This window comes from Eubalaena glacialis, chromosome 6 (genome assembly GCF_028564815.1).
Source record: "Eubalaena glacialis isolate mEubGla1 chromosome 6, mEubGla1.1.hap2.+ XY, whole genome shotgun sequence".
In the NCBI taxonomy this organism is placed as follows: domain Eukaryota; kingdom Metazoa; phylum Chordata; class Mammalia; order Artiodactyla; family Balaenidae; genus Eubalaena; species Eubalaena glacialis.
In genome coordinates this window covers 61081310-61105753 of record NC_083721.1, presented here as the reverse complement: position 1 = coordinate 61105753, position 24444 = coordinate 61081310, and the positions used below count along the sequence as shown (strand labels likewise).

The following is a 24444-nucleotide window of genomic DNA, read 5'->3' as shown; positions in this document are numbered from 1 at the left end:
TTCTCCATCTTTTCCTTGGATTTGGAATTAGAGTCAAGAAAGTTTTCACCACTCCAGGTTACTGAGGCCTGTATTTTCTTCTAGTACTTTATACTTCTAGTATAATATTTTTTTTAAAGTATTTGTTTATTTATTTATTTATGGCTGTGTTGGGTCTTCGTTTCTGTGCGAGGGCTCTCTGCAGTTGTGGCAAGCGGGGCCAATCTTCATCGCGGTGCGCGGTCCTCTCACTATTGTGGACTCTTTTGTTGCGGAGCACAGGTTCCAGACGCGCAGGCTCAGTAATTGTGGCTTACGGGCCCAGCTGCTCCGCGGCACGTGGGATCTTCCCAAACCAGGGCTCGAACCCATGTCCCCTGCATTGGCAGGCAGACTCTCAACCACTGCGCCACCAGGGAAGCCCAGAGTATCATATTTTTAATACTTAAATCCCTATCCCTTCATGATTAATACTAACATATGGTATGAGGAATGATTTTAATTTCATCTTTTTTTTTTTTTATATGGCTCTCCAGTTGTCCCAGCACCACCTATTAACAAGTCCATCTTTTCTGCACTGATTTGAATTGCTCTGGGCTTTTCTTGATTACTGCCTTCTTCTCTAGTTTCTTTGCCTGCCAATCCCGCACATGGCCAATTACTTGCTGTTTCTCAAAAGGGCTCTGTCCCCAGTGATTGGCCTTTCAGTATCCTTCTCATCACTAAAGTCCTTTTTTTGGGATGTCTTCCTTGATGTGTCCCCATCCCATCAAATAAGTGGGTGTCCCTCTCTTGGGTGGGGGCATGTGGCCTCTGATTACCTCTATACAGCATATTAATACCACTGTGAAATAATAGAAATATGGCCTTTGCCCCCAGTTCCTGGAACAGAGCTCCTAAAACCCTTGTATTTTTCTAAGTGATAAGAGCACTAGTGGCATATTTTGTTCTAATATTTGGTCTTATTCCTGACTGCTGACAGAGCTCCTAAATCCTTTGGAATTTTCTGGGTGACAAGAGTCTCTTTTGTTCTAATGAAGAGACTCTCGGTGGGCTCCTGGATAACTTCAGTATGGGAGCTGGTCACCCAAAAGACCTAGGCATGATTAGAAGATTGGAACTTTCAGTTCCACCTCCATCCTCCAGGAAGTGGAGGGGGCTGGAGATTGAGTTAATAATTGATCATGCCCAAATGATGAAGCCTCCATAAAAATTCCTAAAATACAAGGTTTGGAGAACTTCCAGGTTGGTGAATGCATCCATATACCAGGAGGATGGAGCAACCCAACTCCATGGGGATAGAAGCTTCTGTGCTCAGAACACTTTTGGACTTTTCCCTATGCACCTATTCTATATTGCTCATCCTAAGTTATATCCTTTTATAGTTATATCCTACTATAATACTATAGTAATCTAGTAAATAAACTGTATTCCTGAGTTCTGTGAGCTGCTCTAGCAAATTAATCAAACCTGAGGAGGGGATCTTGGGAACCTCTGATTTATAGCTGTTTGGTCAGAGCATAGCTAACAGCCTGGACTTGTGATCAGCATCTGAAGTGGGAGGTAGGCAGTCTTGTGGGACTGAGCCTTAACCTATGAGATGTGATGCAAACATCAGGTAGACAGTGTCAGAACTGGATTGAATTGTAGGATACCCACCCACACAAAATTGCTTAATGTGCGGAAGACCCATAAATCTGATGTCAGAAGTACTGGGTGAGTAGAAGAAAATAGAAGTTAGCTTTTTCTACAGACAACCACAAAACATTTTTTCATGCAGTCACATTTATTCCTTTTTTCTTGGTCACTTTTTAAAATTGAGATATAGATAACATACCACACAACTCACTCTTAAAGTGTGTAATTCAGTAGTTTTTAGTATATTCACAGAGCTGTGCACCCATCACCACTACCTAATTCCAGAATATTTTCATCACCCCAAAAAGAAGCCCTGTACCCATTACCAGTCACTCCTCATTCCCTTCCTTCCCCAGTTCCTGGTAACCACTAATTTAACTTCTCTATGGATTTGCCTATTTTGCATAGGATATTTCGTATACGTGGAATAATGTAACATATGCTCTCTTGTGTCTGGCTTATTTCACTTAGCATAATGTTTTCAAGGTTCTTCCATGTTGTAGCATGTGTCAATACTTCATTTCTGTTTATTGCTCAATAATATTCTAATTGAATGAATATACAACATTTGTTTAATCTTCAGTTAATGGAAATTTTGGTTGTTTCTACATTTTGGCTATTACAAATAATGCTGCTATGAAACATTTGTAAACAAGTTCTTGTGTGAACATGTGTTTTCAATGCTTTCTTTTTTTAAAAATTTTTATTGGACTATAGTTGATTTACAGTGTTGTGTACAGCAAAGTGAATCAGTTATTCATATACATATATCCACTCTTTTTTTTTTTTAGATTCTTTTCCCATATGGGTCTTTATAGAGTACTGAGTAGAGTTCCCTGTGCTTTACAGTGTTTTCAGTTCTTTTGGGTGTATACCTAGGAGGAGAATTACTGGGTGACATGGTAACTCTTATGTTTAACTTTTTGAGGAACTGTCAAAATGTTTTCCAAAGAGGTGCATCATTTTACATTCCAGCAATTTACATTACCAGCAATGTAAAAGTTTCAAATTTCTCCACATCCTTGTCAGCACTTATTATTGTCTGTCTTCTAGATCGTAATTATGTGGGTGTGAAGTGGTGTCTCATTGTGGACGTGGACCTCTCAGTATTCTAACATTCAGTTTACCTGCCTGGCTCTTCTGCAAAGCTGAAAACTTCATCTTTGGCATCTTTGGTGCTGGCAAAATGAATTAACTTAGAAGCAGGCTCACTTTTGAGGTTCATAACACAAACACCAACTTACAGCACATGTGTTTAGAGCACACTTTTGTCTGGCTTAAATCTATAGCAGTCAGAACTGAGGTAAAAACCTAAGGAAAACTGTGAACTAGGTCAGCTTCATCTTTTGCTTGTCTGCTTCCCTTTTCGTTACCTAGGCTGCAGTCTTCTCCTTCCTTCTTAGGTACTTAGTTCCAGAAGGGATTTCCCTCCTTTTTTTTTTTTTTTTTACATGTCACTCTAAGGCAGTGATTCTCAAATTTTTGTGTGCTTTTTAGCATTTGAATCTCTCAAACCCACCCTCATCATTTCTGATTCAGCAGATCAAGAGTAGAACTTAAAAATAATGTGTTTTTAACAGCATGCTAGGGGATTCTGATACATGTGGATTGGAGCCCACACTTTGGGAAGTACTGTTCCAAAGAAACCATCTAGTAGATGGCCCCATTTGTCAGCAACTTGCCAACTGCCCATTATTATGAGATGCACAACTGTGGGATCACCAATGTCACTAGCACGTCTGGAAGCTAGTGTGTCTGGTGGGGCTGAAACTGGGCCAGCAGGAAGGAGGTCTGCTGGGAGCAGAGCAGAGCAGATTGTTACTCCACTCCACTCTTTATCTCCACACTCTTTTATTCCTGGTCTGGCTCTTGTAACCCACTTAGTTTTTTAAATTATTTAATAATGATCTTACTAATTATAGTAAAACTCAGAGATACTGGCATAATAAATTGCAAAAAAATGTATTAGAGTGGGAAATAGAAAACACTGGGCAGTTTTTCAAGATGAGCAGATAATGCACCACCCCCAGGAAAGGATAAAAAGTCCTGTTCAAATGTTGCTTTGCTTTTCCAGAGGCCAATATGCAACTGAGAAAGTTGGATTACATTTGTAGCAGTGAAGTCAGCCATGTAAAGCCAAAACTAAATGAAGGTATTGACAATACATAATGGACCCTGATACCCTGTAACAGACTACTGGTTTTTTAAAAATTTTATTTTATTTATTTTTTTTATACAGCAGGTTTTATTAGTTATCTATTTTATACCTATTAGTGTATATATGTCAATCCCAATCTCCCCAGACTACTCTTAAGAGCCAAGATTTTCCCTCCTGTTGCTTCTTCCTGTTGTCATGACAACAAGAGCACTTTTATTACATATATCTTGTTCTCTTCCTACGTTACTACAAGCATGGAATTGCATTATAACTATGAGGGAAGAATTATTTAAGTACTCCCATCTCTGATATTATATAGATCACAATTACAAAAGGTCTTAAAGCTTAGAGAGTCCCTTTTTAATCTTTTAGAACATGTCAGTAGGGAAAAGTTCAAAATTACAAATAATAGAGTTCTGTTGCAGAAAGAGGGTGAAAATGAGTTTAATTCAAAATCTAGTTTGGTTTTGCTAAAATAATGAGACTGTAGGCTTTATTGGAATATCAGATTAAGAATCAGAGATTACTGGTTTCCATTATTAGGCACACCATTGTTTTCTGGTGTGATCTTGAAAAACTGATTCCACTTGTAAAATAGCTACCATATATTTGCTAATGGTTCCTTTTCCTCATGTTACAAGCGTTATAAAATGATTTTTTTTACAAACAAGTACAAATGTTATTTGGTAACTGTTTTAATAACCCTGTTACGTTCACTGGGTGTGTATTTTGAGGGTGTTTAGGTTCTTTGGTCCTTCTGTCTGTCCTTCCTTCCTCCCTCCCTTCCTTCCTTCCCTCTTTCCTACCCTGCCATGCTCCCTCCCTCATTCGTCAAACAGTCACTGAGTCAGGAGCTATGGGAGGTGCTAAGGATATACTAAAGGGAGCCCTGTCCTTGAGTAGTTCATCATCTAGTCAGAGAGACAGATGGTGTTATCTTCAAAAGCATAATGTGATGATATTATAGTAGCAATGTGAGCAGGTGCTGTGGGCCCCCAGAGGACAAAGTGGCTACCCATGTGGAAGAGTCAGAGTAAAAAATACAGAAGCTAGTCGGTTACTTCCCAAGTTATAGGGAAGTTGGGATTGTTCACATAGGTCCTGCTGTTGCCTGCCTGGTGCACATGACCTTGACTCATGGCGTTAGAGAACCTTGCATCTGGGAAGGTACTCAGGGAGATCATCTAGTCCAAAGGTTCCATTTACAGAGGAGGAGCCCGAGACGTAGAGGTGATATGACTTCCCCAAGGATGCTCAGCTATGGAAGAATCATTACTAGAACCCAAGCTTCTTGCAGCCCAGTCTCCACACAATGCTTGGTCAGATCATGTTATCATCACCATTTTGAATCCCTGACTCCACTGAACACCATTGTGGATGTAGACTTCTACTGTGACATCAAGAAGCTATATAAACACCATAAATGAAGGGGAGACAAGCCACAGTATAGGAGATGTTATTTGTACATATATAACAGACCAAATATCAGTATTGTGAATATATAAAGAATCTTGAAAACTCATAGAAAAACACAATAACCCAATAGAAAAATGGGTAAAGGATGTAAACAGCAACTGAAGAGAAGAATGACCAAAGAACATGTGAAAAGATGAGAATATTTTACACTCATCAGAAAGGTAAAGACTCAAAAGTATGACAATACCACATTTACAAGGATGGAGAGAAATAGGAACTCTTGCATATTGCTTACGAGAATGTTATTCGGTACAACCATTTCAGAGAACAAGCTGGCAATATCTACTAAAGCTGAAGATGACTTCACATTACATCCCAGCATTTCCACTCCTAAGTTTACACAAGGAGTCATGAATAAGAATGAAATGAAATGAAGTAGACTATGGATCAGGGTGGATAACTTTGAAGAAGATAAATTAAGAGAAAGAGCAGGTTGCATGATCCTATTTACATAAACTTTGTAAACAAACAAAACAATAATATCTGTCTATCTTTCTATCTATCTATCTTTAGTAAAATAATATCTATCTATCTTTTTATCTATCTTTGTTAAAATATATATACATGGAATTAATAAGCACCAAATTCAAGACAATTGTTTTCAAAAACTTGGAAGGATCTCAGACTTAACCCCAGTTGCCACAGTTTCAGAGATATTGATAGAAGACCCAGACTCCTGGGTTAGAAGCAAGTACATTATTAGTCTGGTCACAACATGGGCAGAAAGCCTGCCTGAACTTTGCCCCAGAGAGGGACACCATCTCTATTTTCTGAGGTGTTCACTATACACATGTCCTTGAAAGAACAGTGTAGAAAAATTTCAGTCATTGCCTTCCTGTAAGATGTGCAGAAATCAAGAGACCTATGAAGAACTGTCTCCCTAAAATGGTTACTTTGGGGGATGAAGGAAGAGGATGGGTGGAGGTAAGTAGGGAATTATAATCGTCTTCTTGTTTCTTAAGCTGAGTTGTGGGTACACTGGTGTTTGCTATATTATTTTCTATACTTGTTTATGTGTCTGAAATATTTCATCACCATCATCATCATCATCGTCATCAAGAAGCCGTGATGTGCTGGCGTTTGTGTTTGCCCACTTCTGAGCAACAACCCTCATTTCATACATTTTATACAGGTTCTTTGTTTTTGTTTTTGGCCACGTGGCTTGCAGGGTCTTAGTTCCCTGACCAGGGATTGAACCTGGGCCACGGCAGTGAAAGTGCCGAGTCCTGACCACTGGACTGCCAGGAGATTCCCTGTACAGGTTTTTTGCTACTCAAGCAAGTGGCAAACAGTCTCCAAAACATACTCTCATATAGTCTGTCCTTACTAGTGCTTGACCTGCTTATACTAACTTCACCGATTATAGCCTGCCCACCTCCCCACCCACCTTGCGCACGCGCAGCCAGCTGGAAAATTTTACATTGTCTTTGGTCTGATTAACATAACTCATTTCTCCATTGCTCTTCCCAGGAAAAGAAATATGAAGATGAAGCTAGTACTGCACTGGACAGTAATGTGCCAGCCTAGATTCCATGTTATTAGGTGTGTGAGTTTCCTAGGGCTGCCGTAAGAAAGTACCACAAACTGGGTTCTTAAAACAACAGAAATGTATTCTCTCACAGTTCCAGAGACTAGAAGTCTGAAATTGAGATATCAGCCAGGCCACGCTCCCTCTGAGAGTCTGGGTAGAATCCTTTCTTGCCTCTTGCTGCTTCTGGTGGTGATGATCAATCCTTGAGGTTCCTTGGTTTGCAGCTGCATCACTGCAACTCATGCCTCTGTCATCACGGTATTCTCTCTGTGTGTCTGTTTCACATTCTGTCCTATTCTCTGTGCATGTCTGTGTCCAAATTTCCCTCTTCTTATAAGAATTTCAGTCACGTTGGATTAGGGCCCACCTTAATAACCTCATCTTAATTTGATTACATCTGCAAAGATCCTACTTCCAAATAAGGTCATATTTACAGGTCCCAGGGGTTAGAAGTTCAACATATATTTTGGAGGTGGGGACATAAATCAACCTATAACATTAGATCTGTAGAATTTTTAAGGAATAAAGCCATTCAGGTACAGATCTGTATCTTTCCCTGACCAGCAGCTTATCTCCAACTTGTACCCACCTGCCAAGAGCCTTCATGCTGAATGAAGGAAGGCTTGCTGGGAGAGTCCATTATGTGACTGTTGTATGAAAACAGCTGCCCCGGAGCCAAGTGGCCTTGCAGTTCTGAATCCTTTTCTTTCTTTTTTTTTTTAATAAATTTATTTATTTATTTATTTATTTATTTATTTTTGGCTGCGTTGGGTCTTCGTTTCTGTGTGAGGGCTTTCTCTAGTTGCGGCGAGCGGGGGCCACTCTTCATCGCGGTGCACAGGCCTGTCACTATCGTGGCCTCTCTTGTTGCGGAGCACAGGCTCCAGACGCGCAGGCTCAGTAGTTGTGGCTCACGGGCCCAGTTGCTCTGCGGCATGTGGGATCTTCCCAGACCAGGGCTCAAACCTGTGTCCCCTGCATTGGCAGGCAGATTCTCAACCACTGCGCCACCAGGGAAGCCCTCCTTTTCTTATTAGAGGCTGGAAAGTCCTAGTAAATGAAGCATTTCATCCCACAAGTTTTATAACTACTGCAGGGAACTGAGCTGCTTTAATCACAGGTTATATTTTTTTTTTTTTAAAGATAAGCTTTAAAGTAATTCCTGTAGTTATTGATGTGACTGTTTAAAATTCCCTCTGCCTGATGTAGCCTTGGAAAACCATCTTCTGTAAACTATGCTATAAGGCAGAAAGATACATAGAACTGGATTTTATTTCTGGCACTACATCTACTATCTGGGTGACTTTGGACATTCTCAGTTTCCTCAACTGTAGAATGGGAACAGTAACACCCAAACTATCCACCTCCCTAGACTATGGGTGACCTGTGTTTTGTGACCTGCCGAGCACCAGGCAGAGCTGTCCCACCGGGGCTCTGGGTTGGGGCAGTGCTTTTCCACTCCCATGCGTTCACCAATCAATCAGTTATTGACTGTCTTTTTTCTACCTGTGGAGACACGTTTATAAGCCCAACTGCCCCCGGGCAGAGGAGAAGGTTATGCAGTCCATCTCACATAGGATATTAATTTCCTTTCGCAGCTTGGCTTCCAGCTTTCCTGGAACAGCTCATTCATCTCATCGAAAAGAGCAGTTTACCCCTTGGGAGCTAGTTATTCCCTATTCTTTTAGATTCTCAGCATTACAAAATGAATACAATTCAGAGCACTTTCCTAAGAATCATGCTTTACAGACCTCATCTCACCAATTTCATTATGCCAACAATAATCTGGACAGAAATACATTTATATACTCTTTCCTCTTTTGGCTTATGATTTAAATTTTATTTTAAACATTTCAATTCCAATAAAAACATGGGAAAACAGTGAAGAGGGGTGTAATGATTGGCAGGCCAGGAATATAGAACAATATATGGTCTAGATTCTAGCTACTTTAGGATGAACTTTGTTCATTCTATAAATATTTGACTCCCCACCCTGTGCCAGGCATTGTTCTGGGCATGGGAGATACATTACTAAGCAGTGTGGACATAGCCTTTTGCCCTCACTGAGATCACAGGGTTTACACACGGAATGCCAATTCCACAAGCAAGTGCATTAATATTCAAGTTGCTGTGGAAGTGCATGGCACAGACTTTCCAGGGAATATCTTCCTAAAGGATGAGTAGGAATTAACCAGAAAAAATGTGGACAGAGCAAGAAAAATGTCCAAACAAAGGGAACTGTGTAGCATAAGGAAGGAAAGAGAGGAAGGAGGGAAGGAGGAAAAGAGAGAGAGAGAGAGAAGGCAAGAAGCGAGTTTGAAGAATTAAGGGAAAATCAGTTTGGCTGAAGCCTGAGGTGCATGAAAGGCCACGATAGTCCTGAAGAGTCTTAAAGTCATGTTAGAGAGGTTGGGTCTTTACTCTAAGGACAATAGAAAGCCTTTGGAAGGTTTTAAGTGCTACCACCCCATTGCTATGGCCATCCCTGGACACCCAGTGCTGGCTCTGCTGCTGCTGAACAACTGCTTTCCTGCATCACTGGCTCCCAAGTCGAAGTCTGGGGAAAGCAGATCTGATTGGTAGCGCCGAGGCCACAGACCCGAGCCTGAGCTTGGTGGGGTTGGGAGGGGTGTATTCAAGACAGCAGATGCCTGCTGTTCTGCTTCCCTAGTGGAAGGAGCTCTATCCCCATCAGAGACTCATGAAATGAGGAATTTCCCCAAAACATATAGGAATGGGGTTCAGATACTGGGCAGTTAAAACATGGCCAAATTCCACTACACTTGGAATCCCTTTCACATGCCACACCAAGACTATCCTACAGAACAAATGTTCTATAGAACACACTTTGGGAAATGCTGTGATATTTTTTTCACAAGAACTGAGGTCAAATCAGGTATGTCCTGAAGACCCTAACTTGCCCTAATCTGGCCATTTAATATCATAAAACTTAAGGACTGTACTACCCAATTTAGTGCTCAGTTACATCATATTTTCATGTTTTGTAATATTTGCTAATTGTTCCGTGTATTTGTTTTGTCTCTCTTTGAGGATTTTATCTGTGACATTATTTGGAGTCAAGCATGTATTTGACACTTAGTACATACACTACAGTTTCTGTTTTCATCTGAGTGGAGGTAGTCCAGCTAAGGTTGTAGCTTTCAACAAGTCCTAAAAAACACCCCAGGATGTCAGGGAAATGGCTGTTCTTAATTCTTCAGCATTATTTCTACAGATATTCCTTTCTCTCCATTTGTTTTCTTCCTGTGGGACCCCTATTATGTTGATGTCATAATTGGGTCCGCCCTCCCCATTTCTTAATTTTTCTCTTTCTATCCTACGTCTCTTTAGGTAGATCCTCAACACGATCCTCCCGTTCTCTAATCCGTTATTCATTCTAACGTCCAACCCATTGCTGAGGTCTTTATGTAAACAGTATTATTTTTTAAATCTGGGATTTCCCGGTTGCTTCATCTTTCATCTTTATAGCTGTAACCTGTTTCATTTGAACAACGTCCTCCTATCCACATCTCTTCCAGGATAATCACTTTGCTTATCATGAAGTCTTATTCTTCCTGTTCATTAACTCTGCTACGTCTGGTAAAGGTCATTCAGTTTGACATTTCTCACGTAACTTCCCTCTGTAGATCTGTTGTTATCTTCTCCCATGAGCTCTGATCCCCTGGGCTATCAGCTACCTGGGGTCGTAGCGTGAACTCCAGAGAGGAGGAGCTAAATGTGAGGGGAGTTCAGGGAAGAAGGAGGGACTGGAAGGGTGGAGAGCCTCTGAGTTGACCATGCCCCTTTTCACCCCCCTCCAGGGGTCCAGTCTGCCCCCCCATCTAATTTTACTTCTACCTTCCCGCCCCTCATCCACCGCCCCCCCGCCCCTCGCCCCCCACTATTCCTGCTCCCATCCTAACCTGCCGGCGTCTGCCCTGTGAAGGGGGCTGTGGGAAAGCAGGGACTGCTCAGGGTCAGCAGGTCAACAGGCACAGTGGTTACCCTTCTCCACGCCAGCCTCCACGGACATTATCCCGCGAGCCAGCCTGCCCTGGGTGGGTGCTGCTTGTTTCCTCCCTCCTGATGATGACGAGGCAGGGCAGGCAGCAGTACACCTGGGCCAAACCGAGGGAGGCAAAAAAGCACCACAAGAAAGCTCTCCCCCAACCTATTCCCTACCCATGGCCTCTTAGACTGAGGGTGGCCACTTGCCTCTCACCCCAAGAGTTGACCATCTTCTGTCTCTCCAGGCCTCTCACAGACTTTGCATTAGCTCCTCTGTCCCACTGCCCTCCGTCTGGCTTGAGGCATCTCCAGCCTTGGCTCCTGGGAGAGAGCCAGGGGCCTCTGTTGGTTCACCAACCTCTTAGGTATCTGAGTCTGCTCATCTCTGTGTGTGATTCCTTTTTCCTCTTTATCTTTCCTGTCTTTTTCTCTCTATTTCCTGCTTATATTCCTTCTCTTGGGAGGGAGAAAAAAATTATAAAGAGGTAAAAATAATTTATTTTATGGTTTGAGGCAGAACACAAGGATCTACTCCCTGGATTTTATTTATATGCTGAGTGATTGCACTGCAGGCATGTTTCTTCTAGAGCTGTTCTGAGGCCTACTTAATTAATGCTCTAAAGATGGAAAAGCACTACAAAACTGCGATGATTGTCAGAGTTATGATCTGATGTTTATCAGCTGTTTATTTCTGTAGTGGTATTCATTGCCAGACTGGTGCCGTTTATAACTTTAAATAAGTATTGGCAGGATATAAGTATTACCTAAAGAAAACTGCTTTCTAAACAAGACAAAGCCAATCATCTGCAAACATCATCCCCTTCAAAATCTTCAAAGAAAATTTCCTGAGACTAGCAGAAGCGGCCTCAGGGAAGGCCATATTTCAGAGACACAACTATTTCTAATCCTGGAGTAAACACTGTGGCTGAGATGACATATATGACTTGAATTCTTCTCTGATGCTCAGGTAAGATGTTCCTCTTTAAATGGGCAAAGATAGCCTGCAGTAGCCCAGATTTGCTCCCTTTGGTCCCTGATCACTTATGTCTGGGTCCATGTAGCTGTCTTCCAACAAATGTCCTAGCTAGAGAACACCCCATGAAAACTTTTGGTGCGGTTGATTTGGGGGCTGCCCAGCATCCAAATGCCTTGCATGTTTTAGAGGAACTTCCTCCCCTCCACCCCACTGTGTGAGTTTTGTGGGAGGCAAGGCTGCCTGTAGACGCCATAGGGGCCAGGTACAGGACCCACGCTCGGAGAGTTGGATGCTCCCACTTGGTACTTTCAACGGTGATTAAATGATACAAAGATGAAGGAAGAGTTTAACACTCGCTGTCAATGGTGACATCAGTAGGGACCATGACAACAGGGCCCAGGGGTGACCGTGTCTAATGGCAGAGGAGGTGGTAGTGCCTAGGTGAGCATCCTGGCCACAACATTCCTGCTGCGTGACTGTTGTTATAATTTCTTGCAGTGTATTCTCTCTTGGTCCCCATAGTGTGAGCTTAGGAACTCAGGTTGGGTGCTATCCAATATCCTTCTAGTAAATTCTTTTTCTGCTTATGTTAGCCCATTGATTTCTGTTGCCTGCAGCCAATAACCTTGCCCGACCCCACACCCTCCTTCCTTCTCTGTCTGCTTCACTCATAGCCCACAGCTAACTTGAGCCTTACTGTCCACAGATCTCCCCAAACCATCTCTGCACACCCAGACTTCACTCTGTTTGCCTGTTTCCTTATCCCCCGCTTTTTATCCCTTTATTACCCAGATAAACATTGTCCTTCTCCTAGAAACCTATAATTCCTCCACTCTGGTGAAGACGGTGCAGGGAGAGAGTGGGGACGAATACAGGGTTCCTTTTTTGCAAGTATTAGAGAGGATAAAATAAAACTGTGAGCATTTACATGCTAATTTTGGGGGGAGCATAACATACACCCCCAGTTAGACAAATTAAAATAGTTGTGAGTCACTTCGTCCACAAACGGGCAGTTAGATCTAAAGGGACAGAAAGAGTCAGTCATTCCTGTTTGCTATGGCTTATCTTCATAGCTATTTAGTGGGGATCCGGAAATACCAGTTTTCAGGATTAATACTGCCCTAGAGGAACATATAGGTTAACTGCTTAGGTCTCCAAGCTGCCCTATGTCTGGCACAAAGAAGGAACCCAGCATTAATGACATAAAGCACAAAAGAGTTGAAGACTGGTCCACAGGGTGGTGGGTGCCTGTGGCTCTGTGAAACACTGAAGGAAATCTGTCACATTCACCGTTTTCCTTAGTGTCAACTCTGCTTGCCTGACTTAACACAGGCAAATGGATGCCTGGACGATCCGTGGAGGAAAAACAGAAGTGAAAATCCTCTTGTTTCAACTTTCAGTAACTGTAAGGGAGTCAGACATAAAGCTCTTAAACTGTATGATCAAACAACCTGACTGTGGAATTATGACTATGGTATTTAAACATTTTTATTGTTGTTGATAAGCATAACAGATGTGCTCTTGTGGGAGGTTTAGTAGAAATATCCTGAGGAAATGTCCTCAGGAACCTGAGTTATGTTCTTGGCTTTGCTTCAAACTAGTTATATAATTTGGACAAGTAATTTATTTTACCAGCTCAGTTTTCTCTCCTTTTAAGAGAGAGGAGATTGGGTAATTTAAAAGGTCCTTTCAGCTCTTAAGTTTAAAATACAATTACCTCTTTCTTATGGTTTTGAGGGATAGTTTGTGTTTCTTTTATTGATAGAAAAAATAGAAAAAACATCACAAATGCAAGCCCAATGACACACTTCTGTAGCTAAGCAGACTTGACAAAGAAAATCTTGTTGACGTGAAGAAAGGAAACAATGGTACGTGAAGTCAAAACAAATATATACTGATTGCCCAAATAATGTAAGCTCTTCATCCTCCACTGTTGGTATTATTAACATTCTATAGCAAAACCTTAAAAATTGGGAGACCAGCTCTCCAGTGAATGAGATTACCCATTATGGCTCTGAATCAGGAAGGAAGGAACAAAACATATCTCCTGAGATGAAGAAGAAAGAATATTTTGCCAGTAGCAGAGCTTCAAATGATCAGAGAAGAGGAAGAACCTTGATGGACTGACAGTGTCCACAGAAGACTGGAAAGACAAAAGGGATGGAAGAAGCAGAGAGACATAAGATACATAGAAAAAAGGAGCAACAAGAGAATGGTAGAGATCGGAGATGGTGGTAACAGAGGGGAAGGTTGGGAACAATGGTAAGAACAATGAGCCCCAAATAAAGAGTTGCTTCAAACTCTTTAGTCCAAGATAGGCTATAAATGTATACACACATATGCAGTACTATAATACTAAAAATATAGGGTGGCCTTTTCAACAAATGGTGCTGGAACAGCTGGATATCATATGCAAAACAAAAACAAAAACCAAACAAAAATTCTAGACAGAGACCTTACACTTTTAACAAAGACTAACCCCAAATGAATCATAAATCTAAACGTGAAATTCAAAACTATAAAACTTCCAGAAGATAATATAAGGAGAAAATCTAGGTGACCTTAGATTTTATGGCAAACTTTTAGATACAACACCAAAGGCATGATCCATGGGGGAAAATTGGTAAATGGTACTTCATTAAATTAAAAAATGTCTGCTCTGTGAAAAATGCTATTAAGAGAATGAGAAGACAAGCCCATAGACAAGGAGAAAATATTTGCAAAACTTGTTTCTGATAAAGGACTGATGTCCAAAATCTACAAAGAGCACTTAAAATTCAACGACGAGGAAACAAACAATCCAATTTAAAAATGGGCAAAAGATCTGCAAAGATGCCTCACCAAAGAAGATATACAGATGGCAAATGAGCATATGAAAAGATACTCAGCTGTATATGCCGTTAGGAAACTGCAAATTAAAACAATAAGATATCATTCTACACCTATCAGAATGGCTAAAATCTAAAGCACTGACAACACCAGATGCAGATGAGGATATGGAACAACAGGAACTCTCATTCATTGCTGGTGAGAGTGCAAAATGGTACAGTCATTGTGGAAGACAAGTTTCACAGTTTCTTATAAAACTAAACATACTTTTACTGTATGATCTAGGAATTAAGCTCCTTGGTATATACCCAAATGAGAAGAAAACTTATGTCTACACAGAAATCTGCACCCAAATGTTTTCGGCAGCTTTATTCATAATTGGCAAAAATTGGAAGCAACCATGATGTCTTTCATAGGTGAATGGATAAACAAACTATGGCATATCCAGACAATGTAGTATTATTTAGTACTAAAAAGACATAAGCTATCAAGCCATGAAAAGATATGGAGGAACCTTGAAAGCATATTGCTAAGTGAAAGAGGCAAGTCTGAAAAGGCTACATGCTGTATGATTTCAACGATATGACATTCTGGAAAAGACAAAACTATAAGGAGAGTAAAAAAAAAAATCAGTGGTTGCTAGGGTTTGAAAGAAAGGAAGAAGGGATGAATAGGTAGAGCACAGGGGATTTTTATGGGAGTGAAATTATTCTATACAATTCACCATAATGATGGATATTTGACACTATGCATTTCTCAAAACCCAGAGAACTGTACAACACTAATAGTGAACCTAATGTAAACTGTGGACTTTAGTAAATAATAAAGGCCAATACAATATCAATATAACACCAATATTTGTTCATCATTAGTGTACCATGCTAATGCAAGATATTAATAATAGGGGAAACTGTGTGTGAATGGGGGAGAGTGGGGAGAGGATATATGGGAACTCTCTGCACTTTCTGCTTAATTTTTCTGTAAACCTAAAACTGCTTTGAAGAATAAAGTTTTGTTAAAAATATGTACATATAGGGGACAGTGAGGAAGCAAACAAAGTCGTAAATCTTTTGCAGCCAAGCTTAGGCAGAGGGAGAGGTGAACTTTGATCTACACTTTTAAATGTCCACAGTATCAAGTGTAAGTTCCCAGGTAGCCAAAGGATGTTTTTACTCTGGACAACATGTTACTTGATGATGTTAGATAAACTTTAATTTTGCCACCATTTTTGGAAATTAAGTATTTTATTCAAACACTTAAGAGTCTAACCAAAACATAGGTGATCTTCACTTTTAAATAACCAATACTTTCATAATTACATAGTGATGCCCCTGGCCATCCTTGGGATCAGCTGTAGAAGGCTGGGTCCAAAATAAAGTTCCTTAAAATTATGGATTGAAAACTAGCTCCTCAAAACCTTTTCAGTGGTCCAAATAGAGAGAAAATTTCCCACTTCTTGGGAGCTGTGACAGGGAAGTGGATTCCTACAGCTTTCTTATCAGGAAAGAAAACTTATATTCAACTTTCTCTGGACACATTTTTCAATATAAGACAACTTCAAGCCAGCTTTACTCTTCTTGTTAAACTAACTGAAAAATCCCCTGTTGAATCTTGAAGCAAAATTAACATCTGCATATAACTTCTTCCCAATAGTAAAATCAATTTCTTTGGCTATTACTGTCACTTCAAATAAACTGAGGGGATGAGGGGAATAAGAATTTGAAGTAATTAATTATTACAGCAAATTAATTTTAATTAATTTTATTAATAACATTTACTATATAATTTAAATTTGCTATATAACATTCAGCTTTGCTTTTCAGGAATGGAGCACTGTCTTTTAACATGTAAATCAACTGCTTCTCCTATCTAATTTTTACACACATTCTTATATATAAAAACCGAAGGATCTTAGGCTGAGGACTTAATAGAATACAATGTTATTCTTATTGCTGACCTTAGGTTTTAAGCAAAATACAGGTCCTTACGTTTTGTTTTGGTTTGCATAGCCAACTAATGTACTGGAAAACCTCAAAGTTTCCATTTTCAAAATGTCCAAGAAAAGAAAAAAAAATCAATGTTTATAATTTTTTTTTTTTTTAGCAAAATAGAAAAGACTATGATTATATTGTCTGGCAGCCCATGATATATTTGATATTTTTCTTAGCAAATAAGCAGAAAGGATGGTGAGGCCCCAATTCCAATAGCTCATTAGATGTACCTTTAAATCATTAACACACCATCTTGGTGTGTTGACATGAACTTCAGTCAGTTCCAGCATTAAACAATGCAGGAAGAGCTGGCTAACATACTCTGGGGTGCTGCATGGCAACGTGTAATCATATCAACAGGGTGTGGTTACTTCTATTTGAAATGAAGAAAGAAATGCTGGCACTTCTAGCAGCAAAGAGGTTTCACGGTATCTTCAAGTCCCTTGGTCTTTAAGATTCAAGCTAACAGTGAGGAATGACATAGGAGATACATCAGGTAACACATTGAAACCAAATCAGGAAAGGCAGAAAGGCTGAAAATCTCGATGAACTGTATAAGAACCTAAAACACCCTGTCAGAAGGGACCGTCACAGCAGTAAAATCTACACAAAACAAAATAACAACTGAAAAACCAAACCCAACACTACAGCAAGCTTATAGACATGGCACTCAGCAAGAAACAAAAAGGAATTGAAAAACAAGTTCAGCACAAGTAACAAAGGTAGAGGTCCATTGTATAGTTTAGCATATGATTATTGGGTCAAGGCAGGCAGAAGATGGGCCCTCCATAAAATCAGACTCATAACTGGAGTAATGTCAGCCCCTAAATACCCTTATGACATGTCGATACTCTTTTTTCAGAGCCACGCAGGAAAATGTGAGAGGTGACTCTACGGACTGAATGTTTGTGTCCCCCCCATCCCCAAATTCATATGTTGAAGCCTAATCCCCAGGGTGATAGTATTTGGAGGTAGGGCCTTTGGAAGTTAATTAGATCATGAGGTTGGAGCTCTCGTGATGAGATTAGTGCCCTTATAAGAAGAGACACGAGAGAGCTGGCTTCTCTCTCTGCTCTCTGGGCCACATGAGGACACATCTGTAAGTGCTGTTTACAAGCCCAGATGCCAGCTCTCACCAGATACAAGTCTGCTGACACTTTGATCTTGGACTTCCCAGCCTCCAGAACTGTGAGAAATCAGTGTTTGTTTTCTAAGGCGCCCAGTCTATGGTACTCTAACAGCCCGAACTGACTGAGACAGTAACCAACCACCCAGGTAATGTGCTAATGAGATGATTCTTCCCAAACAAGCACCAGTCCAGTTCAGTAAGGAGATGTGGGAGGACAGCAGAGGAGGTTTCTCTGCCTCAGTTTGTAAAGAACACGGGGAAAGTACATATGAGATGGAGAGAACTGAGGCTATTGCATCAACATTTTTAATTCTTCTAAGTAGTAATGTATACAGCTAGAAGTTACCCCTGGAATGTCCTGTTCATGAGAACTGGATAGGCTTTTTCAGTCTGGATCTGACAGGCTGGTATAACTGGTTCTAGATACTGGTTGGTATTAATAAAGCCAAGATTTGTTCCTTAGGCATAGAAAACTATATGTCATTAAAAGATAAATGCCTCAGTTTAATAAACAAAATAAAAGAAATAAGTCCAGAGAAACATTTCAAATTCAAAAATCTATGGCAAACAATGAATTCTGTTACTGAAAGCCTCAGAGAAGACCTCTTGCTGGGTTATGGTTAGATTTTTATTTAAGGGCTTCTTATCACCATCTAGCTCAAATCTAAACATCTTATTATTGTCGCCACCTGTCTCTCCAAGAGTATTCTCATTTCCCAATAAACCTGCTTTTATGCCCTCTGTCCCAGTCAAACCCATCCCTGACAATTTTCTCAACAAGGTGATTTCCTTCTAGTTTGGTCCCAGCCCTTGACACAATGAAACCCTATGCCCCTTGAAAGGAGTCTCCAGACACTGCCCCTCCAGGGACTGAAATGAACCACAATCTTGCCTGACCTGTACCTTCAATCGTTATTTTCATTATCCTTCTTTAAACCAGTCACTCCATTCCCTCAGTGATTTTTCTTTTAACGGCAACTTCATATTTACATTACTCTCAGCCTGGAAGGCATGTGAGACTTTTCTAGGCGCTAGCTTAGCTAATTAGCATGACACATTTGGCTAAATAGTTCTCCAAGACAGCGTTTGGTATGGAAGATGCAGTGGCTGACAGGAGAGGTTAGGAACAAGGTCTCCCACGGCAGTTTCCTCTCTGCACCAAAGCCTAAACTTAGAATAGACTTTCTCCTCCAAGCTGAAGGAAAAAGAAAGGCAAACATACCAATGGCTTGAAGAGAAAAGGAAAAAAGATTAAAACGAAAAAAATGTCTTTTTTTTCCCTAAACCGAAATCTTTTTTTTCCTTTTTTTTTTTAAAAAATGCACTTATCCACATTGTTTTAATTTTTTCTTCCTTTGCTTACAGCATGATAAGCAGTATTTGCAGACAGTGTCTTTATGAAACATCCAGTGTAATTTTATGAAACATCCAGTGTAATTTGAATGATGATTAGTCTTTTCAAAAATAAAAATCTTTAAGTAAAATGTACTTAATTAAATTGAGAAAAACTTGTGTGAAGTCAAGATTTCTGGAGAGCTGCTCTCTGGAGAGCTAGATGCTACATGAAAATTAGGAAATAAAATTTATGTTCATTGGAAAAGAAATGGGAAGCATTTGAAAAAGAGTTCAGGAAAGTCTTCTTTTTATAATGCTCTGTAGTGTGAATTTAATGATTTAATGTGCTACATGTCATTAGTGCCAATATAAACACTGTTATATGTATTTCATTCAATACTTTTCAGTTTTCCAATTAAGAATACACCTATGTCTAAACCAAATTCTTAGTTGCACTGAAGACAGGTAGATGGGAAATGACGTGTGCAGGGGAGAGAGCCCTGACCAAGACTTTGCTCAGGTTAAAGGAAAAAGGTTCTGCTCTTGGGCTCATAGCTCTTTATTTAGCAGAGTTCTTTAGTGAGTTTGGGGTTGGTCATGGAGGCAAAACTGCTTGATGTGAGAGAATAACAAAAATTTAGAGACTGAGAGGCCAGCATTTGGGGTGAGGGGTGGCCAAGAAGATGGTGACAAGCCAGGGCCTGAAAAATAGTGCCACCATCCTGATATTTCTCCTGGTGGAGGAATAGCTGGTAAATTGTTATGACAGTGTTGCTTAGATTTCTGGTTTAATCTATCACCTACTCTGTGCTGTTCTGCAATTCCCTTACGTTACTCCAAACCTTCAGTAAAATTCTGCTATATCCAACAGGATTGTGTTCATGGTATTAGAAGGAGGGGGCGCTGGTCTCCAACATGAGGCAAAAGGGACCAAGAAGAGAGGAGGCCATCAAGAGAAACAGAATAATGGTTTGGATGGGTAGGTCAGAACAATGCCATTTCTGGAGAAAGCAACTGGAATACAGGACTGGAGGGAGAGAAGGGCAATTTTCCAAAGTAAATTGATTGAGGAGTCCACTGTCTTATTTGCACATTAAAGAGAAGTTTCAGAAGGCTGTAAGATTTGAGGACATCTGGTTCATATTATTGCATACTGGCATTAAAATAATTAAAACACTTGAGTTTTCTGCTAGTCCTAAGGTTTCCAACTATATTTCTCAGACTAGTAAAATTTAGGGACTGTCAGCTTTTTATTGTATTATGCAAAGATATTTTAAAAAGTAATTATCACCATTGTTTCATAAAATAAAGGGCATTTAAACATACATACAGGCAAAATGGAAAGAGCATAATTTCAGAACAATTAAAAAAAATTTTTTTTAATCTGAAATGATCTCACATTCAACCTACTAAAAAGTATATTTTATGTAGTTTTAGCTTAAAGACTCCTTAAATCTTTTTTCAACTATTTATTCATTTTTTCAAAAAACATTAGTAAACCTGTTATGTGCCAAGCACTGTGCTAGGTACTAGGGTATAGAGATGGACATGACTCTGCCTCCATCCTCAATATCTCACGGTTTTCTGGGAAAGTCAAGTAGGTGACCCTAACTGCAAACAGTGCAACGTGTGCTGAGGTAGAGAACTCACTGAATACTGCAGCCAAAAAGGTCCAAAGAACAGTAAAAAAAGCAGTCACTCTATCACTAAGCAGCAGTGTAAGAAATACTAAAGCCTGATGCGGGGTCTTACTTTGCACACATCATTTGAGTTTCCTTACCAATGATTTAGGGGGAAACTGGCAGTACACCCCAGAGATCATGGGGTTTTTCAGACATTCATTTATTCTGAGCCAATAACAGGGCTGGGAACACACTTCAGGTACAATGTCAGCTGGTCCATACAGCACACAGAATTGGAAAAGGTGGGTTACAAGGAATGTGGGGAGTAAAAACTGCCCCCCCTGACTTGTCTACAGTGGAATGGCTCTGCACACAGCCACTCTGCTTACTTCAGGAGTACAACCTAAAGGTCAGCGAGGGACAGGACAGGGTAAGAATATGGTGACATGGTCCATGGTGAAGACCAAGCTTAGGATCTGGTGCCAGACTGGAGGTGGTGCACTTGCTCAGTACACACACTTGGGAAATGTCTGGGAGTGGTGATGGGCACACTGGTCCCTCTTGGCTAAATACTACCCCAAGCTACCAGGTTTCTGAGTTTTGATCCTAAGTGAGAGTTAGGGAGGCATATCATGGTATCCCAATCATCTGGTTCTGGAATTTCCCCAGTGAGTAGGGAATGCTGGCATAGTAAGGGATACATATACATTCATACATATGTATACATATATATACACATTCATTCACATACATTCCTGGGAAGAAGATCTAGAGGCAGGTACACTGGGGAGTTTTCTCTTTTCTCTGTGCCTCCTATTAGAGGGGAAAAGCTAACTGTATGCGTTTTCTTACATTATACAATCAGAGTATATGTGTCAAAGGGGTAGTTGCTGGAACAGTCCTTTCCTTCCCTTGTCTCACCTCAATTTTTGTCAGAAATAGGTCTAGAACTTTCACTCAATTATCCATCCTTGTATAAAATCAAAACCTCGATAAATCGGCTGATGGCTGCAGTTCCAATATCTTTGGCCGGGTCTTCTGGCTTCTCTGAAGCACAAACGTGTGACAACGGTACAGAAACGCAGGCAGTGACTCTTGAACACACAGAGGTTCTGCAGCTTGGTCCGTTCTCACACATTCCCATTTTAGATTCTGAGCAGCTCTCCCTCCCCATGTGCTATGAAATAGAAGTCTGGCAGAATCATCCAAAAGAGGTGAGGTTCCTTCCCCGCAGGGGATTAGGAACAGAGGTGCGGTCCTTTCCCTCCTCAGCCTTAGAAATCGTGACCTCCCTAGAGAAGGGCCCAGCAGGGGGCCAGGACCCGCAGACGGTGCGGGGAACCAGCGCCCCTGCAAAGCCCAGAAATGCCAGAGACCAGGCCGGGAAGGCGCGAGAGGAGGCGAAGGTGTCCCCGAGGCCGGTAGCAGAGGATGCGGCAGCTTGGGCAAGGCAGTGATTGCTTTGAAGGAGAAAGGGAACGAGGGTCCCCTGGTCCCTGTGGTCTCCCGAGGTCGATTCCCCAGGGACCCAGAGCAGCGACGGGGCTCTGAGATCTGGCAAGTTCCTGGGAGCGAAGGGAGCGAGTGTCTTACCTGGCCGGGCTGGCTAGTGTAGTTGAAGGAGTAGATGTTCTCGGTGCTGAGGCTCACCACCCCGTTGTAGATGCGATCGAACTCAGCGCCCCTGGCGGGGTCGCGGGGGTCGCGGCGCCCCGCTAAGGGTTGCGCGGGGAGCCCGGGTGCCGCCGGCGGCAGAAGCCAGGGCAGCGCGCAGAGCAGCGCGCAGAGCAGCGTGCAGCCTCGCATGGTGGGCGCCGCGCCCCAGGGGAGGGGGCGAGCGAAGAGCCGGTCCTTCCAAAGCCCCTTGCGGGCCCCGGCGCCGGCTGCAGCGCAGCGCAGCGCAGGCGATGCCTGGCAAGCCCTGCCGACGAGTGCTGGCAACGCGCTGGCGAAAGGCTGATCAAATATTGATGCAGCCTCCTGGGGTCTCCACGGAAGGTCACGGGGCGGAGGTAGGGGGTGCGGAGGATAGGGGGGCCGGGGGCTGCTGCTTTGCTTGCCGGCTTCTAAGTCCGTTTCCTTCCCCCTTTCTCATTTCTGAGAATCCCCCACTTACCCAGCCAGAATTTCAACCATCTCTTCCCCGTCAACCTCAAAAAAAAAAAAAAAAAAAAAGAAAGAAAGAAAGACAGAAAAAGAAAAAAATTGCATTGGAGACATTAAAAAGAAATATCCACTAGTCTTGAAGAATCAACCTGACCAGCCATTGAGAGGAAATTCAGTCAGTTTCAAATAAATAGGCACGCGGCTGCAAGCAAAGAAATAGAAAGCAACAGAGCCTGTCCCCAAAGAGGGTGCACGAGTTCGCATTTCCAGACTGCTACCTGCAGAGACCTCCTGCTCGTCTGAATGATGGTTAACTCTCAATTCTCCCTTCTCTAACAGAATTCTCCCTTCTCCCATCCCAGCCACCTGCTTTATTTTCTTATCACCTCCTAATCTCAAGGAGCCTCACGTCATCACTTTCTCTCTCCCTCGCCATACGTGTACGTATGTAAATATGTACAGTCATAAAAAAATAAATAGATATGGTAAAGAAAACAATTTCGAACACCGCCTTAAGTCTAGTCCCGGAAGTTGTCAAAGACGACCCAGAGCAGAGGCTCTGTGGCTTTGTGCAGAGGGCACAACTTCTGCCCCAATTTCTTGTCTACTTTACCTCTGCAGTGACTTCTTAGCTTTAGCAGAATCCCCAGGATTCTGTATTGTTTTTCAGGAGAGAAACCACAGCCCCATATCAAAAGGAGATACCCTTCAGGAAAAAATTAGGGGAGTCAATTGAAACAGTTGAAGAGGCAGGTAAAAGGGTGGGTTGAGAAGAGGGTCCCTCGGAAGTCCTTGCAGAATGTCATAAGTCAGGAGGACTCTTTTCTTTCAGCTTCAAGTTATTTGTAAACTAGAAAAGAATATAATTGAGTTCAACCTGAGGGAACATTAAAAAAGAAGCCACAAAGAAGGAAAAAGATCATGTTCAAAGAATTAAGATTACAGATTAAAATCCTAGCATTTACCATTCAATGGGAAGGGTTTCTCTCTTTTTTTAACCTTACTGAATTACTACAATTTATTAAAACATCAAAAACAATGAGCGCAATACATTTGGTATAAAGTTATAAGCGCACAATCAGAAAACAATGCAGATGGACGATTGAATTAGATGACTTCCTATTAGTACTTTTATTAGAATTTAAATTTTTTTTTTTTACTTTTTAAAAAATGTTTTTGAAAATATATGGGCATGAGGACAAAAATACTGATTCAAAGAAGAGTCTGGGGGTAAAGTTTAAAATAGAACTGATTGTTTTTGAGAAACATAGCATGATAATTTCATTCAGAATTTGAATGATGTTAAATTGCTGTATTTAAAATGTCTATGCCTCTTTTCATAATTTAAAAAAATTTCATAAACTTGAAGTTTATGATGTCCTTTGAGATTAGCTGGCCTGGCCAGTTCAAGCACTTTCTAGAGGAGTAGGATCATGGAGTCCTACTCAAACACTAAGAGAGGTGAGGAACTGGCCCTTTCACAAGGTGACCCCTTCTTTGGGGGGCAAGTGTCTCATTATTAGAAAGATATTTCACATTTTAAATTGAAATCTGCCTCTCTTCCACTCACTGGTGTGAGTTCTGCCGTCTGGAGCCATAGGAATAAACTTAATCCTTCTTCCACATGACAGCCTTGTAGGGATTTGAAGGGAGCTATGACCCTTCA

The 24444-nt window shown here is 41.2% G+C and overlaps 1 protein-coding gene across 5 annotated transcripts in view; it reads right to left on the bottom strand.

The window, feature by feature from the left end:
* SIDT1 (SID1 transmembrane family member 1) overlaps positions 1-22478 on the bottom strand; it is an 87697-nt gene extending 65219 nt beyond the window's left edge. For all 5 annotated transcript variants that reach the window (XM_061193083.1, XM_061193085.1, XM_061193082.1 and 2 more), the window contains exon 1: positions 22266-22478. In XM_061193083.1, the coding sequence (XP_061049066.1) occupies positions 22266-22478 (213 nt within the window). The remainder of the gene's footprint in view (positions 1-22265) is intronic.
* Positions 22479-24444: the final 1966 nt, after the last annotated feature.